General features: G+C 41.6%; 1 protein-coding gene across 1 annotated transcript in view; it reads right to left on the reverse strand.

The window, feature by feature from the left end:
- nAChRalpha7 (nicotinic Acetylcholine Receptor alpha7) overlaps window positions 1–16,920 on the reverse strand; it is a 1,067,155-nt gene that overhangs the window by 698,929 nt on the left and 351,306 nt on the right. The window contains exon 4 of the mRNA XM_070283181.1: window positions 10,801–10,910. Within this exon, the coding sequence (XP_070139282.1) occupies window positions 10,801–10,910 (110 nt within the window). The remainder of the gene's footprint in view (window positions 1–10,800; window positions 10,911–16,920) is intronic.

A 16,920-nucleotide genomic window follows, 5' to 3' on the forward strand; every position in this document is an offset into this window, starting at 1 on the left:
TGGAAACTGCGGAGGCAGCCATATGGCAAACTATAGAGGATGTATGGTGTATAAGGAGTTAAAGAGTCGCATGCGTCAAGTGACCGCAACGCGCAACCAAAATCCACAGAATGCGTACATTGCGTCAAAAACTACGCCAGACGTCTTTTTCGCCAAAGCTGCGAGATCCTCATTCGGTCCACTAAACACCACCAACGGCTTCTCCTATGCCGATGCTCTACGATCTGGAAGGGAAATTCCAATTCAGCCTAACTCTCAAAGCGCTCAACAGGCCCCAAAACAGCCACACAGCAAAACGGAAACTATTAAGCATCATAGTATCACCAACAAAGTATGATGGAGCTTATGTCATTCATGAAAACGACCATTCAAACGCTTGTTCAAAACCAGAACATGGTGATACAGCTGCTCGTATCACAACAGTCTAAATAATCTATGCAGGCGCTTCGAATATCAATGTGGAACGCCAATGGTGTCTCACGGCATAAACTAGAACTGTCACAATTCTTGACTGAAAACCATATTGACGTTATGCTACTGGTGGAAACGCATCTTACAAGCTTATACAACTTTCATATAAGAGGCTACACAATCTACATCACAGATCATCCAGATGGGAAAGCTCACGGCGGAACTGGAATCAGAGAATGCATTAAACACCATTTTCACAAAAGGTTTGCAACAAACTTCTTGCAGGCCACATCGTTACAAATTCAGTCAGGCAACGGAATCCTTTCAATCGCTGCCATGTACTGCCCTCCTCGTTTCTCAATCTCGGAAGGACAATTTATGAACTTCTACAATTCACTTGGGGATCGATTTATAGCCACAGGAGACTACAACGCCAAACATACGCATTGGGGATCACGTCTAGTGACTCCCAAAGGAAGACAATTGTACAATGCAATTATAAATGTGAAAAATAAACTGGACTACGTTTCCCCTGGAAGTCGCACATACTGGCCAACAGACTCACGAAAGCTCCCAGACCGTATTGATTTTGCAGTGACAAAAAACATACCTCGCAATCTAATAAGTGCCAAAGCAGTCTCGGACTTATCATCAGACCACTCGCCTGTGCTTCTAACGCTTCTTCAAAGCCCAAAAATAACCGAACACCCCTTCAGCCTGACGACGCCAAAAACGAACTGGCTAAAATACAAAAAGTACGTGAGTGCCCACATAGAACTCGCCCCAGAATTTAACATGGAATCGGACATCGACTACACTGCGGCAGCTTAAATCTCTACTCCTCATAGGAAAGAAGTAGACCGAAACAAACATTTCAAATCTAATCAGCAAATCGAACAGCTCGTGCGAGAAAAGAGGCGCACGCGTCTTGATTGGCAAAACAGCAGATCACCAGCTTCAAAACAACGCCTTAAGGAAGCAACTCGATCACTCGACCAGGCTCTTCACCAACAGGAAGAAAATGCACAGCTGAGGTACATCGAAAATCTCTCGCCAACAAGCACAAAGTACCCCCTGTGGAGGCCCCACCCAAATGTTAGCGCCCCAAATTGAAACGACCACCCCGATAAGAAACTCTTCGGGACGCTGGGCTCGCAGCGACGAAGACCGAGCTGAAACATTCGCCACACATCTCCAAAGTGTCTTCCAGCCAAACCCAGCCTCAAATTCATTCCTCCTGCCAGAAATTCAGCCAGAGTCCTCCCCTCAGCCAGCCGCACCATCATTCCGGCCGAACGAAATCGAAAAAGTTATAAGAGGGCTAAAACCAAAAAAGGCTCCCGGTGGTGACCTATTGACCCCAAAGATGCTGATCGAACTTCCAAAATGCGCTGTAGAGGTCGTCTGCAAACTATTTAATGGAATCATTAATCTTGGCTATTTCCCAAAAAAGTGGAAGAAATCCATCATAATAATGATACCGAAGCCTGGAAAAGACCACACAATTCCGTCATCATACAGACCAATAAGCCTTCTATCTTGTTTGTCTTAATTGTTTCAAAAATGGTTGTTAACTCGCATAATACCACATCTGAAAGCTTGCAATATTATCCCGGCACACCAATTTGGCTTCCGAAGAAACCACGGAACCATCGAGCAAGTGAACAGATTAACATCCGAAATACGCTCAGCCTTCGAACAGTGAGAATACTGCAGTGCTATTTTCCTCGACGTATCTCAAGCTTTTGACCGAGTTTGGCTCATCGGACTCATTCACAAAATTAAAACGTATTTGCCAACATACACCCGCCAGCTACTAGAATCATACCTCTTCAATAGGGTATTCTCAGTGAGATGCAACGCAGCTACTTCGGGTGACTACATCATCGAAGCTGGAGTTCCACAAGGAAGCGCACTCGGCCCGTGTCTATATGTTTTGTATACTGCGGATATTCCTACGAACGCACAACTAACAACGTCAACGTTCGCCGATGATACCGCTATGCTTAGTCGCTCCAGATTCCCAACGCAGGCAACAACCCAACTGGATAATCATCTCACAATAGTGGAACGGTGGCTGTCCGACTGGCGCATTAAAATAATCGAACAAAAGTGTAAACATATAACGTTTACTCTTAATAGACAAACATGCCCTCCGCTTTTAATAAACGGTATGCAGATCCCTCAAGCTAACGACGTAACGTACCTTGGCGTTCACCTTGATAGACGACTTACCTGGCGCAAGCACATCGAATGCAAAAAGATGCACCTAAAACTGAAAGCCAGCAGCCTCCACTGGATCATAAACTCACGATCGCCACTGTGCCTGGACTACAACTTACTACTGTACAATTCAGTCCTAAAGCCAATCTGGACGTATGGCTCCCAGCTGTGGGGGAACGCGAGCAGCAGCAACATTGACATCATACAGCGCGCACAATCAAAAATCTTGAGAACTATCACAGGGGCACCTTGGTATGTTCGTAACGAAAACATCCACCGGGATCTGGGCATCCTCGCAATGAAAGCAAAAAGAGTCGTACAAAGAAAAACTGTCTTCGCACCCAAGTTATCTCGCTCGGGAATTTACTCGGGCTTCTAGCGTATCCCGCCTTAGACGCAACGACCTCCCAACCCAGCAATCGATTTTTAGGGCCGTCTAACTCCGTATCAGTCAATATGACTGTTACTTAAGTTAAAAATATAAGATTTGATACACCTCTTGTTAGTCTCGATAAGAGAAGATTCAAGAAAAAAGCAACGTTAAAAAAAAAACAAAACAAACTTTTATCATTCACAGAGGTTTTCTGAGCCGCATGCAAACTGATGTGGTATGCACTGATTTCAGAGAAATTTGATTCTGTGAACCATCATCTCCTCCTTCATAACCTGTATCTTATGGGGTTTTCTCCACAAATCGTACAGTGGTTGACCTCCTATCTATCGAACCGCACGCAGCGTGTTTTGTTTAGAAATATTAAATCCCAGATTAAAAACATTTCATCTGGTGTCCCACAAGGAGTCACTTAGGACCTCTTCTGTTAGTTTTTTTTGTTAAAGATTTACCTAGTGTTGTAAACTATGCTACTACATTTATGTATGCTGATGATGTCAAGTTATGTTTTTCTTTTTCAGACCATTTTCTTCATAGACACCGGCAATTAGACCTCAACGAAGTCTTCTTGTGGTGTTAAAACAATTTCCTTTTACTTAACTGCTCAAATTGTAAGGTTATGACGTTCAGTCGCAGTGTGCCTTACATTGCCTCGTACTCACATGAGAATAACGTCTTAGATCGTGTTTCCCCATTAACGGTCTTGGAGTCTTTTTTGGCAATAAGATGTTGTTCAATGAACATATATCATTGACAGTCAATAAAGCCAGGGGTGTGCTAGCTTTTATCAAGCGTTGGTAAAACGAATTTGATGATCCTTTCACTACTAAAACTCTATATGTATCTTTGGTTCATTCTATCTTGGAATACTGTTCGTGCGTTTGGAGTCCACAATACTTGGTTCATCAAGGAAAGATTCAATCTGTCCAAAAGCAGTTTCTGTTACTTTCATTAAAAAGCTTAAACTGGGATACTGCCACTTGCCTTCCGTCGTATTGTTGCCGGTTAAAACTATTAAACCTACCTGCATTAAAAGAGCGCCGTACTTGTTCCGGGGTTATGCTACTTCATGTGCTTATTCTTGGAGAGGTAGACTTAAAAATACTTTTTAAAAAATTAATGTTCTCTGTACCTAATAGATTAAACAGATCGTTCCGACCCCTTTGGTTACCAATTTCTAGGTCTAATTTTGCTGAACACGATCCATTTCGCGTTATTTGTAAAAATTACAACTCATTGTCCCATTTATTATTCCCGGAATCATCCCTAGATGTAATTAAATAAAAAATTATGGAACCTCGTTAAGCTTAATTATCCTTACTTTCAGTTATATTAATTTAGAATAACAGATAATTTTTAATAAATAAATAAATAAAAAGTTGATAGAATGTTACAGTTAGGCGTTATAGAAAAGTCGGAAAGCTCTTGGTCGTCCCCTATCGACATGGTTAAAAAACCAGGAAAAATCAGAATTTGTCTTGACTGCATATGAGTCAAAAGTTTTACAGAAATGGATGCATATCCTCATCCTTAGATTAGTGGTATTTTAAGTCGGTTGCCGAACGCGGAATATATATCGAGCCTCGACTTGAAAGACGCTTATTGACAGGTGCCTTTAGATGTCGCTTCTCGGGACAAAACAGCGTTTACGGTACCGGGTAGAACTCTCTACCAATTTAAGGTAATGCCATTCGGGCCTTGTAATGCTACAAGTACAATGTCTCGACTCATGGATAACGTAATACCAGCACACCTCAGAAACGAAGTGTTCGTCTATCTCGACGATTTGTTGATAGTTTCTTTCAACTTGGATAGGTATCTTGAGGTCTTGAGGGAAATAGCTTTGCAAATAAGACGGGCAGGGTTAACTATTAACATTGAGTCATTTTTGCATGCTCCGGGTGCGATATTTGGTGGCAGCAATCACCAATTTTCCAGTACCAAAGAGTTTGCGAAATTTAAGGAGCTTTAACTGACTTAATGACGACCAAGAGCCTACCCTCTCTTTCTCTTAAGCGAACGGTCGTGTTTTTTTGTGCGCACTGCGTTTTATTTTAATATTGGTAAACCAATTTTAATATTGGTATTTTAATATTGGTAAAATATTGGTAAATTTCCCGTAGGTCTGGGATACATTATTGTTGTGAAAATTGTCGTGCTGTGCAAGGCGAAATGAGGTCGTTCATGAGACAGACCAAAAATGGATTTAAAGAGCTGATCACTGGTTTTCGTAAAATCAATGAACAGCTCTGTGCGCTGGACACTCAGTTTAGTGGCCTTCAGCTGCTAAATGAGTCCCCTAAGCGTAAGAAATCCGCTGTTTCTGATCCGCCTCAGCCTGCTCAGCCGACATTAATGCAGCCGCTTATATCTCTGGCCACCCCAAAGGCTAGAACTGAGAAAAATTCGTCCGAATTTCTCAGGGATAATGAGCAATTGTCCGATATGTCCGCCCTGGCATACCTTCAAGTGATGCCACAGGTCCTAGGGAACGAAACCCCCATTAGAGTCACCCAAAAGGATATTCCACAGTCCGGACCACCGGCACCGACTGATGCTGCAGTTCTCGTACCTGCGACACCAAAACCCTTACAGGTGATTCCTCCATCGAAACATATATTTGTTTTTCGGCTTGCCCCTGATACTTCAGAGATTGATATCTCGGCTTATATTAAAGCCAAAACAAAAGCCGATATAAAGGTAGAGGACATAACTAAATTTAAATATAATAATACACGGCGCACGTCTTCTTTCAAGATTCGTGTTCCCGCGCTGATGTTCAAGACGATTTGTTCTCCCAGTTTTTGGCCAGAGAATCTTTTCGTCCAAGAACATCACCCTAGTTCCGTGAAGAAAAAAGTTAAAAAACCAGTGGGAGTGAGACTTCCCAATATTGGAACCACTGACCAACCCTCCACCTCTTCTTTGGCTACTAACCCAAAAAACTAGTTTCCTCATTAACTCTTACCTATCAGAATACTAGGGGGCTACGTAGAAAACTCCCCAAGCTATATTCTGATAGTTCTTTCTTTGCATCCCATATAATAGCATTTACAGAAACTTGGTTAAATCCGGAGATCTTTAGCTCCAAAGTTTTTCCAAGTAAGTACACCACTTTTAGACGGGATCGATCTCAGCGAAGAGGAGGTGGAGTCCTAATTTCGGTAGACTCTACTCTTGCTTTTGAAGAGATGAAATCCCATGAGTTTGGTGACATAGAATTTATTTGCGTTAAAATCACTATGTCCGTTAGAGCTTTATACATTACATGTTCATATATACCGCCTATGTCTGAACCGCCTACATATTGACAGCATTTGTCCGCCATTCGATACGTCTCTAATCTTATGACGGATCGTGACCAACTCGTAGCGGTGGGCGACTTTAATATCCCAGAATTAAAGTGATCCAACGTCGATAACTCACCATCTTTGTCACTTATAACTTACCATGACTTCGCCGCGGGCATGTTTGGTCAGTCAGATCAAATCGCCTACATATTGGCAGCATTTGTCCGCCATTCGATACGTCTCTAATCTTATGACGGATCGTGACCAACTCGTAGCGGTGGGCGACTTTAATATCCCAGAATTAAAGTGATCCAACGTCGATAACTCACCATCTTTGTCACTTATAACTTACCATGACTTCGCCGCGGGCATGTTTGGTCAGATCAATCATGTTAGAAATTCGCTAGGTCGGCTTATATACTTATGTTTTGCATCTGATCCTGATGGTACTGCTCTCTCCAGAGCTTTTCCCCTTTCAACCCCAGAGGATCCATATCACCCCACGCTGGAGGTCTCAATCGAAACCACTCCTGGTATCGATCAGATGTCTCCGAGCGTGGTAAATAAGATTCGCTGTTTCCGTAAAGCTGATTTTCAGAAACTTAATAGCCTTATTGATACATTTGACTGGTCTGATATTCAGGCGTGCACTGATCTTAATGTCACTTTAGAAAGATTTTATTTTACTTTAAATACATTTTTTTACTCATGTGTGCCTTGGAAATATCCGTCCGCTTCAACAAATCCTCCTTGGTTTACAAGGTGCCTCTTTAACTTAAAAAATAAAAAAAAATAAGCTTTAATTTAAATATGAAAAAACCGGCAGTAGTGTTGATTTCTCAAGATACCTACTAGCTCGGTCGAATTTTACCGTGCATAACGCGGAATGTTATAGGAATTATATTGACCGCTGCCGGCTACAATTTACTCAGGATCCAAAGCAGTTTTATAATTTTGTAAACACTAAGCGTAAACACGTATCTTTTTCACCCCTGCTTACGTTTGAAAATAACTCTGCGACTTCTGATCAGGCCATTGCCGATCTATTCGCAGAATTTTTTCAAACAACTTATTCTCCTCCTAAATTGACTGATCAGCATTACGCATATAACATTCAAGCAGCAAATCTTATTTTCTGTCCGTTTTTTTCTGAGAACAACTTATTATCTGGTCTTTTAAGGGTCAAACCCATTTATTCGCCAGGCCCCGATGGAGTACCAGGCTGTGCGCTAAAATACTGTGCCAGGGCTTTGTGCAAACCTCTTCTTAGACTTTTCAACTTATCTTTGGAAACCTCGATTTTTCCCCTTAAGTGGAAGAAATCATTCATAATTCCCCTACATAAAAAAGGGAAAGAGTCTGAGGCTGCCAACTACAGAGGCATCTCTAAGTTGTCGGCAATTCCAAAGTTATTTGAAAAATTAATTACCCCTCATTTGCAACACCTCTTCGAGGCTTTATTAGGCGTCGCTCCACCACCACAAACTTATTGGAGTTGACATCCTTTGTCATAGATGGCTTTTGTAAGGGATATCAAACCGATTTAATTTACACAGACTTCAGCAAATCATTTGATTCAGTTAATCACTCACTCTTGTTGAGTAAACTGAATATGCTGGGTTTTCCTAAAGACTTCTTAACGTGGATCTCCAGCTACCTAGATGGAAGGACACAAAGAGTCTTATATAAAAACATACAGTCCCGTCTGGTCCGTGCTACATCCGGCGTCCCTCGAGGAAGTCATCTTGGCCCGTTATTATTTACGCTTTTTATAAACGACTTGCCCCCTGCTTTAACGAACTCTCTAGTTCTTATGTATGCAGATGATGTAAAGCTTTGTCTTCAGTACAAATCCATCTCTGCCCAATGCAGTCTTCAGTCTGACCTTGATAACTTTCAAAAATGGTGTTTAGCTAATGATCTAATACTTAATGGATCAAAATGCAAACATATGTCTTTTTATCGTTCTTGCCCTCTGCAAGCTACTTATTCTATTAATGGGATTGCCTTAGAAAAATTAACCCAGGTTAATGATCTCGGCATCCTATTAGACATCAAACTTAAATTTGCCGACCATATTTCCTTAATGGTTAATAAGGCTAAAGGAGTCCTTGGTTTTATTAAAAGGTGGTCAAGAGAATTTAATGACCCCTATATAACCAAAACATTATTCATTTCTTTGGTCCGTCCTATACTGGAGTACAGTTCATGTGTCTGGAGTCCCCAATATGGAGTACATCAGGACCGCATAGAATCCGTACAAAAGAATTTCCTAACTTTTTCACTTAGAGGTCTAAACTGGAATGCAAATCTTCACCTTCCATCTTATAATAGTAGACTCTTACTCATAAACTTACCTAGCTTAACAAATCGTAGGACAATGCTCGGTGTAGTCTTTCTGCATAACCTTATTAACGGGGATGTAGATAGCCAGCATTTACTAAAACGCTTAAAATTTAACATTCCTAATAGAAGGACTCGAAACTTTAGTCCTCTGTTCCTTAGCCGTTGTAGTTCGACATATGCACTGCATGACCCTTTTAGGGTATTATGTTCGAACTACAATGGTCTCTACTCTATTACATCTCTTTCCTGTCCCTCAAACTTAAAATATAGAATTTTAAATTTCCTTACTAACTCCTCCTAGCTTAATAATTAACAAATAGCTTAATGTATTCTAACAAATCGTTTCTTGAGCGCCCCTCGGTCGTCTGGGCCTCGAAGCTTTATGATGAATACAGGAATGCTAGCTGATGCTTTTATTGATGCACAAACCATTTCCAAATTCTGAAAGACCGGAAAAAAATAAAAATAAAAAAATAAAAAAAAAAAGAGCATGTTCAGTTTGACCGATGAAGCGCTGAAAGGTACAAATTCAAAATTCAACATCGTAAAGGATCCCTTAATATGGTACGACGTGTTGTCTCGGGTTAACAAAGAAGTCATAACCACGTAGTGGTCGACTTGTGAGACGAACTACTTCTGGATTTGACTTCGGAGCATTTTAGATCAGGGGAATACCCCGATTTAGTGAACAAAGTGAGGGCGAACCAAAATAATTTCCCTGACCTTTAGACTTAGGAAGGTTTCGTTTATCGTAAGGCCATCGGATATCGTTGGCCGATTCAAATGAGAATATCATTATATAACCAATTTATTACAAAACAAAATCTAAAAAAAAAGTCCCAAGCTTCTATCTTCAAAAATTCCAAATTTGGTATGTTTGGTCATTGATATTTTTCAATGACGATAAATAAAAAGTTTGGATGTAGTTAATTTAGAAACGTAATAAAAATCTTAATTTGGCCTCATAATGAAATGCCTTTTTAATTGCAAACAATTTAACCAAACGACAATATATTAATATAAAAGCAATGGGTAAGCTCCATTGATGCAATATTTATTCTCCTTATTCGGAAGTCACAAAAACAAAATTAAAATGCAGACAACAACAATATAAAATAACTTATTCTGAATCTAAAGTTGAAGTATCGCTGCAGAATTCATTAAATCGTTGACCACATATTTGTAATGCGGAAAGGCGTAATTTCTCACTCGCGTTGCAAATCGGGCGGAGCCGAAGTTGATATACCCTTGCAATTTGAAGCCGGATATATATCGCAAACATCGGATATTGTTGGCCGATCCTGATAACCGATCCTGAGAATGTGATAATATAACCCAATTTATTATAATAAGAAATCTAAAAAAAAATCCCAAACTTCTATCTTCAAAAATACAAAAGTTGGCATTTTTACGAAAAACCTTCTCTTGAAATCTCTAACTTCTCTTGAAATCTCTAACTCTGAAAACACAAAAGTAATACAATTTCCGATCAATAAGATATATGGCAGCTATAGGATATAGTCGGCCGATCCGGGCCGTGGTTTTTTTAAAGTAAGAGAGTCAAATTTTACACGAGAGCTATTTTTGGCAGAATAATACGACATGCCAAATTTCATATGGATCGGCCGATTATATCCTATAGCTGCCATATAACTGAACTTATATTCTGCGTGCAAAGGAAAGCTAACTTCGGGCGAGGGCAAAGATGATATACCCTTGCAGTTAAAGCCGGAAACATCGGATATAGTTGCTCGATCCTTATGCTGCAAAAAAGTCCCAAGCTTCTATCTTCAAAAATTCCAAAGTTGGTATTTTTACCAAATACCATTTCCGATCGTTCATTTATATGGCAGCTATAGGATTAGTCGACCGATCGTTATGAAATTTGGTTGGTCGGATCAACTAACCAAAAAATAGAATCTGTGCAAACTTCCAACTTTCTATCTTTAAAAGCACGAAAGCTGGGGCATTTCCGAATAATCAGTTAGATCTTCAAAAATGGTAAAAATACCACAATTTGGGACTTTTTGCCCATAGTGCTTTAGTTAAACACGTGAATGGAAATATTGAATTCTTTACGACCAAATCTTTTGTCAACTAGATTCGTCCGGCATAATCTTTCACAGTTACAATACTAACCTGTTATACATAAGCACATCCGGTTTCCATAATCGATGAGGTGGAATTCTTAGGTCTCGCACTCCACCAAATTCGCTGGAATTCCAACGAAGGTTCATATCATTCCACTCCTAAAAAGAAGAAAAATGGAAACTCGAAATAGGACTTGACATATATTTGTTTTATATACATATATATAAGTTATATTATTTTTAAAATTTATTTAAGATGCACGTTATTGCACGAATGACATTAAGACATTAAGGCTTGCAACGACCAGAAACGTTTAAATAACGTTGCTCTGACAAAGCTTGTAAATGGTGAAGCAGATGACCAAGTGGGCGATAGCAGCTTCACGTTTTGTAGCCTCGTTGAGGACCGTTGTTTCACCGGGGGGCGGTGATTTATTTTTTTTTTTTTTTTTTTTTTTTTTTATTAATCAATCAATAGTTATATTTAAAATCTGTCCGAAGTTATGGACAATAATTAAATTGTATAATGGGACCTTAACTTAATGAAATATTGAGTAGTACAATGTTTGCTTATCCTAGGAAACTAATTTTAACAGTTGACCTTAGCGATAGAATTCAAGTTAATTATTGTCGGGCCCTTTATGGTAGTGGGCCTTGTTAGTTTTACAACTGCAGCTCAGTCCCGTTCGCCCGAGTGGCAGAGGTCCAGTGGGTGGGTCCGTTTCAGCCTCCTTGTGGTGTAGCTGTTGTCCAGAAGATTGATGGCCTCAGGGTTAGGATGTCGGTCCAGCCTCTCCACGTACCTATTGGCGAATCGCTGAACTTCTTCGCTCACATATGGGACTCTCAGTTGGGCGTGGATTGTCGCATTGTCGTGGAACGGATGAGCTCCAGTTAAAGTTCTTAGGGCCTTGTTTTGGGCGATCTGAATGATCCTTCGGTTGCTTTGACACGCCGTCCCCCATAGCTGGATACCATAGGTCCAGATTGGCTTTACAATGGACTTATATATAAGGAGCTTGATTCTTGGCTTCAGCCTGGACCTCCTTCCAATGAGCCAGTTGAGCTGACGCAGCTTGATCCCGATTTGCGTCCGTTTGCGCTGCAGGTGGGTTCTCCAGGTGAGCCTTCTGTCCAGGGTCATACACAGATATTTGGGTGTAGGGCTGGCTGGAATTGGGGTGCCTCCGAGACTGACTCCAGGACAGTCGCCTCTCCTCATTGTAAACGTCGTTTGGCCTGACTTCTCATGGTTGACGGCGATGTTCCACCTTCGAAGCCACGGGTCAAGGATGTCCAGCTGGCGTTGGAGTCGTGCAGAAGCCTCCTCTGGCAAGATTGAAGAGGCCAAAAATGCCGTGTCGTCGGCATATGTAGCCACTAGAAGGCCCTCCTCTTCAGCGACAGGCATGTCGGCTGTGTAAGTTAACAATGCAACGGTTATCTAAGATAAGGACACGAAGACGGACGACGCATATGGTCTTACGACGGGCGTTGGCCGACGGCTGTGGTCTGTGCGAGTTAGGGTTACGACTAAGCTCTCCTTATCTTAAGTTAGTTAGTTCTGATCTGACAGCCGAAGAATAAAGGCACCTCTTCCAAGTCTTATGTTTTATTCCTAATCACCGTTGGAGGAATAACTGTAGCCACGACCCGGCTACCAGTTTACAAGAAGAGGATCAGCAGCATCATTGTCACTGATCGTGGCCACCACCTGGTCTTGATCGATGCCCTGCATCGTTACGGAAGTGCAGAGACATCTACAAAGTGTCCGACCGTTGTGGGCAGCAACTTGCCGCATCGGTTTCGTCAGAACCCACTATTCCGTGAGCAGCACGTGCCACGGTGGAACCCTCCTGCAAGAGCTGTGCAGGTGGAGAATGTTGTAGGCAAACACGCTGCCACAACTAAACCAAACCTTATCTGGCGCCCAACCAAGTCGAAGACCCCGACGAAATCTCCAAGCCTCGAAAACACGAGGAAACACAAAATCATCATTTCAAAACTGGTAACGTGGTCTGGACCACACAGAAGACTGCGAAAAGGAAGGAAAACTTTCATAGATTCATGTAAGTGAAACCCTTTTGTGAATTGCCAGGAAAAATTAAAAGAATCGCTAATAAAATAACATATTTAGATTTGTGTTATTTCTTATAAAACATTTCCTTTTGAAAACAGTGACGGCATTTAAGTCAAGAAATTATAGTATTTATTTCTCTCTGTGTTGCGGTTTTTTTCTTTTCTCAAATCAGTAAAATCAATTCGCGGAGAAGAGTACAGTAAATAGATAAGCGCTTAGTTTAGCGCCTAGCTTGGCGACGGTCCAATATTTTTTTGAGACGACTGTATGAGCGATTCAGAGTCGGAAAGCTTGATTGTTCGGCTAAATAACCTCGCGTTATCAGAAGAGGCCGCCGAACGTATAGTAGCACAGAAAAAACAAAGTATGGATCCACAACAGCTACAGGCAATCATAAATGCTGCGGTTTCGGCCGCATTACAGGTGCAGAAACAAGAGTTTGAAGAGAAATTACAGAAAGTCACTGATAGGTTTAGCGCTGCGACACTATCTGCTCCTGATACTGCGGTATACTCGCCAGTTGCTGTAACCGGTAATACGCCTTGTGACGAAGGCCTTGAGGCGGTAAAATCATTGCCAGAGTTTGATGGCTAACAGGGAAAATATGTTTCTTGGCGACAGGCAGCACTAGCATCATATGAGTTGTTCAGACGTTTTGACGGGAGTTCTAAGCATTATCAGGCTGTTCTAATAATCCGTAACAAGATTAGGGGATCTGCTGATTCTATCCTTTCATCCTTTAATACTATTTTTAACTTTGAGGCTATTATAAGCCGCCTTGACTTTACCTATTCTGATAAGCGTCCATTATACTTGCTCGAGCAAGAGCTCACAATACTAAGGCAGGGGCAGATGTCTATTACACAGTTTTATGAGGAGGTTGAGAAGAAGCTGACACTCCTAACAAATAAGACAACTATGACATATGAGACTGACCATGCTCGATATATGAATGAAAAGTATAGGGCTGATGCCCTACGTGTATTTGTTTCCGGTCTGAAGAGAAACTTAACAGACGTGCTCTTTGCTGCTCAACCTAGGGACTTGCCATCAGCCTTGGCAATGGCTAAGGAAATAGAGGCAAACCACGAGAGGCATGCCTTTGCCACACAGTATGCCAGGTCCATAGAGGAGAAACATCTTAGGCAGGCCCAGAGTAATCCGTTACAAGGGACACCCGATTCCACCTACAAACAGATACTTAAAAAGGGGTGGAAAAATCCATATTTTACCAGGGATCAAGGTCAACGAACCGTTGGTGATAATACACCATTAGAGAAGATGGACGTAGATCCAACATCGTCTAAATTCCGTCAAGCGACAAACTTTCAGCGCTCTCAGGGTTCTTCCGCACTGCAGGCACTGGATGCACAGCCACAAAGTTTACACAAGAGACCGATGAACTCTCAAAGGTTGTCTGACTTTAGGCGTCAAAGGGTTAATCATCTGTTTGAAGAAGAAAAGGGTGGTCAAACCGAGGACTATTATAATCAGATTGCTACTGACGCGGTAGATGACATAGATGATGAAGAAAAAACGGGCTATGAAAGTGATGCCGTGCATTTTTTAGGGGGATCGTCCCTACTTTCGTTCGTCCAACGAACAGTAGCGGGGGAACCACGAAAGTTTCTAGTTGACACTGGGGCCTCTAAGAGCTACATAAAGAGAGAGATTGGGTGACTTCAATTCCCGTTGATTCTCCATTTACTGTCAAGTCGCTTCATGGGGTCGAAAAAATAGAACACAAATGCCAGTTTTATCTTTTTGGTGTAGAAAGCCCTTTCTTCTTATTACCCGGGCTTAAAACTTTTGACGGCATAATTGGCCTTGACCTGTTAGCGCAAGTAGGTGCCACCATTGATCTTAAAAGCAATTCTATTAGATTTAATGGGGGACGTGAGGATCTGCACTTTCAAAAATGCGCTCAGGTTAACTTTACGAATATTGAGGATATTGTCGTGCCCCCAACAGTGCAAGAAACTTTTCAGCAGATGATGTCTAAATACTCAGGGGCCTTTGCTGACCCAAATAAGAAGTTGCCGTTCAACGCAAATGTTGTAGCGACTATTCGGACAGAGGATAATGAGCCGGTTTATTCAAAACTGTACCCGTTTCCGATGGGTGCTGCCGATTTTGTCAATCAAGAGATTAAGGACTTACTAAAAAATGACATTATTCGCCCATCTCGGTCTCCCTACAATAACTCCATATGGGTTGTCGATAAAAAGGGCTCCGACGCTTCGGGATCGCCCAATAAACGCTTAGTAGTCGATTTCAGAAAGTAAAATTTGAAAACTATTGCCGATAAATACCCCATGCCGAGTATAAATATGATACTGTCCAATCTGGGAGGGGCCAAATTTTTCACTACCCTCGACCTTAAGTCCGGATACCACCAGATAGAGCTTGCGGAATTGGACAGGGAGAAAACTTCTTTTTCGGTCAATGGAGGCAAGTACGAGTTCTGCCGGCTACCCTTCGGACTAAAGAATGCCTCAAGCATTTTTCAAAGGGCAATAGACGATGTCCTCCGGGAGAAAATAGGAAGGATCTGTTACGTCTATGTGGATGACGTTATTGTCTTTTCAGAAACTGAAGAATCTCATGTTGACCATATTGCGGATGTTTTAAAATGCCTGCAGGACGCCAACATGCGAGTGTCCAAGCAAAAGTCACACTTTTTTAAAGAAAGTGTCGACTTCCTCGGTTTTGTTGTGACAAAGGAGGGTACTAGGACAAGTCAGGACAAGGTAAAAGCCATCAAGGATTTTAAACAGCCAAGTAATTTGTTCGAGCTGAGATCGTTCTTGGGCTTAGCGAGTTACTATCGATGCTTCATCAAAGATTTCGCATCAATAGCGAGACCTTTGACAGAGTTACTGAAGGGTGAAGGTGGCAGGGTCAGCAAATAACGTTCAAAAGGCATTTCGGTGAGCTTCGATGAGTCCCAGTTAAGCGCATTTGACAAGCTTAGAAATATTCTTGCTTCAGAGGACGTTATCCTCCATTACCCAGATTTTACGCGACCATTTGATTTGACAACTGATGCTTCATCCTTTGGCATAGGTGCAGTTTTGTCTCAGGGAAATAGGCCTATAACGATGATATCCAGAACGTTGAAGGATAGGGAATTAAATTATGCCACGAATGAAAGGGAACTACTAGCAATTGTATGGGCCTTGGATAGTCTTCGTCACTATCTCTATGGGAAAAGTGACATAAACATATTTACGGACCATCAGCCCCTTATATTTGCGGTTTCTGATAAGAATCCTAATTCAAAACTCAAGCGCTGGAAGGCCCGCATTGAAGAAAGTGGTGCAAAGCTCATGTATAAGCCAGGAAAGGAAAACTGTGTGGCGGACGCTTTGTCGCGGCAACGTATTCACACTCTGCAAAGTTCAGCGGAGTCGGATCGAGCCACTATTCACAGTGAAGAGTCATCAACACTTGTTATTGATGCCACGGAAAAGCCAGTTAACTGTTTTCAAAACCAAATCATATTGCAGGAGGCGTCCACGTCAAATAAGCGACTATTTATTGTGTTTGGTACTAAGACTCGACATCAAATTGATTTTTCTGATTGGGAGACATTGGTGGACTTAGTGAAAGACGTAGTAAAGCCCAACGTCGTGAACGCCATACATTGTAAGCTTCCAATTTTGGCCCGCATTCAAGATAGCCTGGTTCGGCTCTTCCCGGCCACTAGATTTTGGTATTGTAAGTATTGGGTGTCGGACGTTATCAGACCGGACGAGCAAAGAGAAATACTAGTTGTGGAGCATAACAGGGCTCACAGAGCTGCCTAGGAAAATATTAAACAAGTGCTGCTTGACTATTATTTTCCAAAAATGGGCAAAATAGCAACTGAAATCGTTCTAAACTGCAGGATTTGTCAGAAAGCAAAATATAATAGGCACCCATTGAAGCAGGAATTAGGAATTTCGCCAATACCATCGCGGGTGGGAGAGATGTTACACATGGACATCTTCTCAACAGGAGGAAAGTACTTTCTCACTGCTGTCGATAAATTCAGCAAGTTTGCGGTGGTCCAGCCAATAGCATCGCGCGCCATTTTAGATGTAAAAA

Source organism: Drosophila bipectinata, chromosome XR (genome assembly GCF_030179905.1).
Source record: "Drosophila bipectinata strain 14024-0381.07 chromosome XR, DbipHiC1v2, whole genome shotgun sequence".
Classification (NCBI taxonomy): domain Eukaryota; kingdom Metazoa; phylum Arthropoda; class Insecta; order Diptera; family Drosophilidae; genus Drosophila; species Drosophila bipectinata.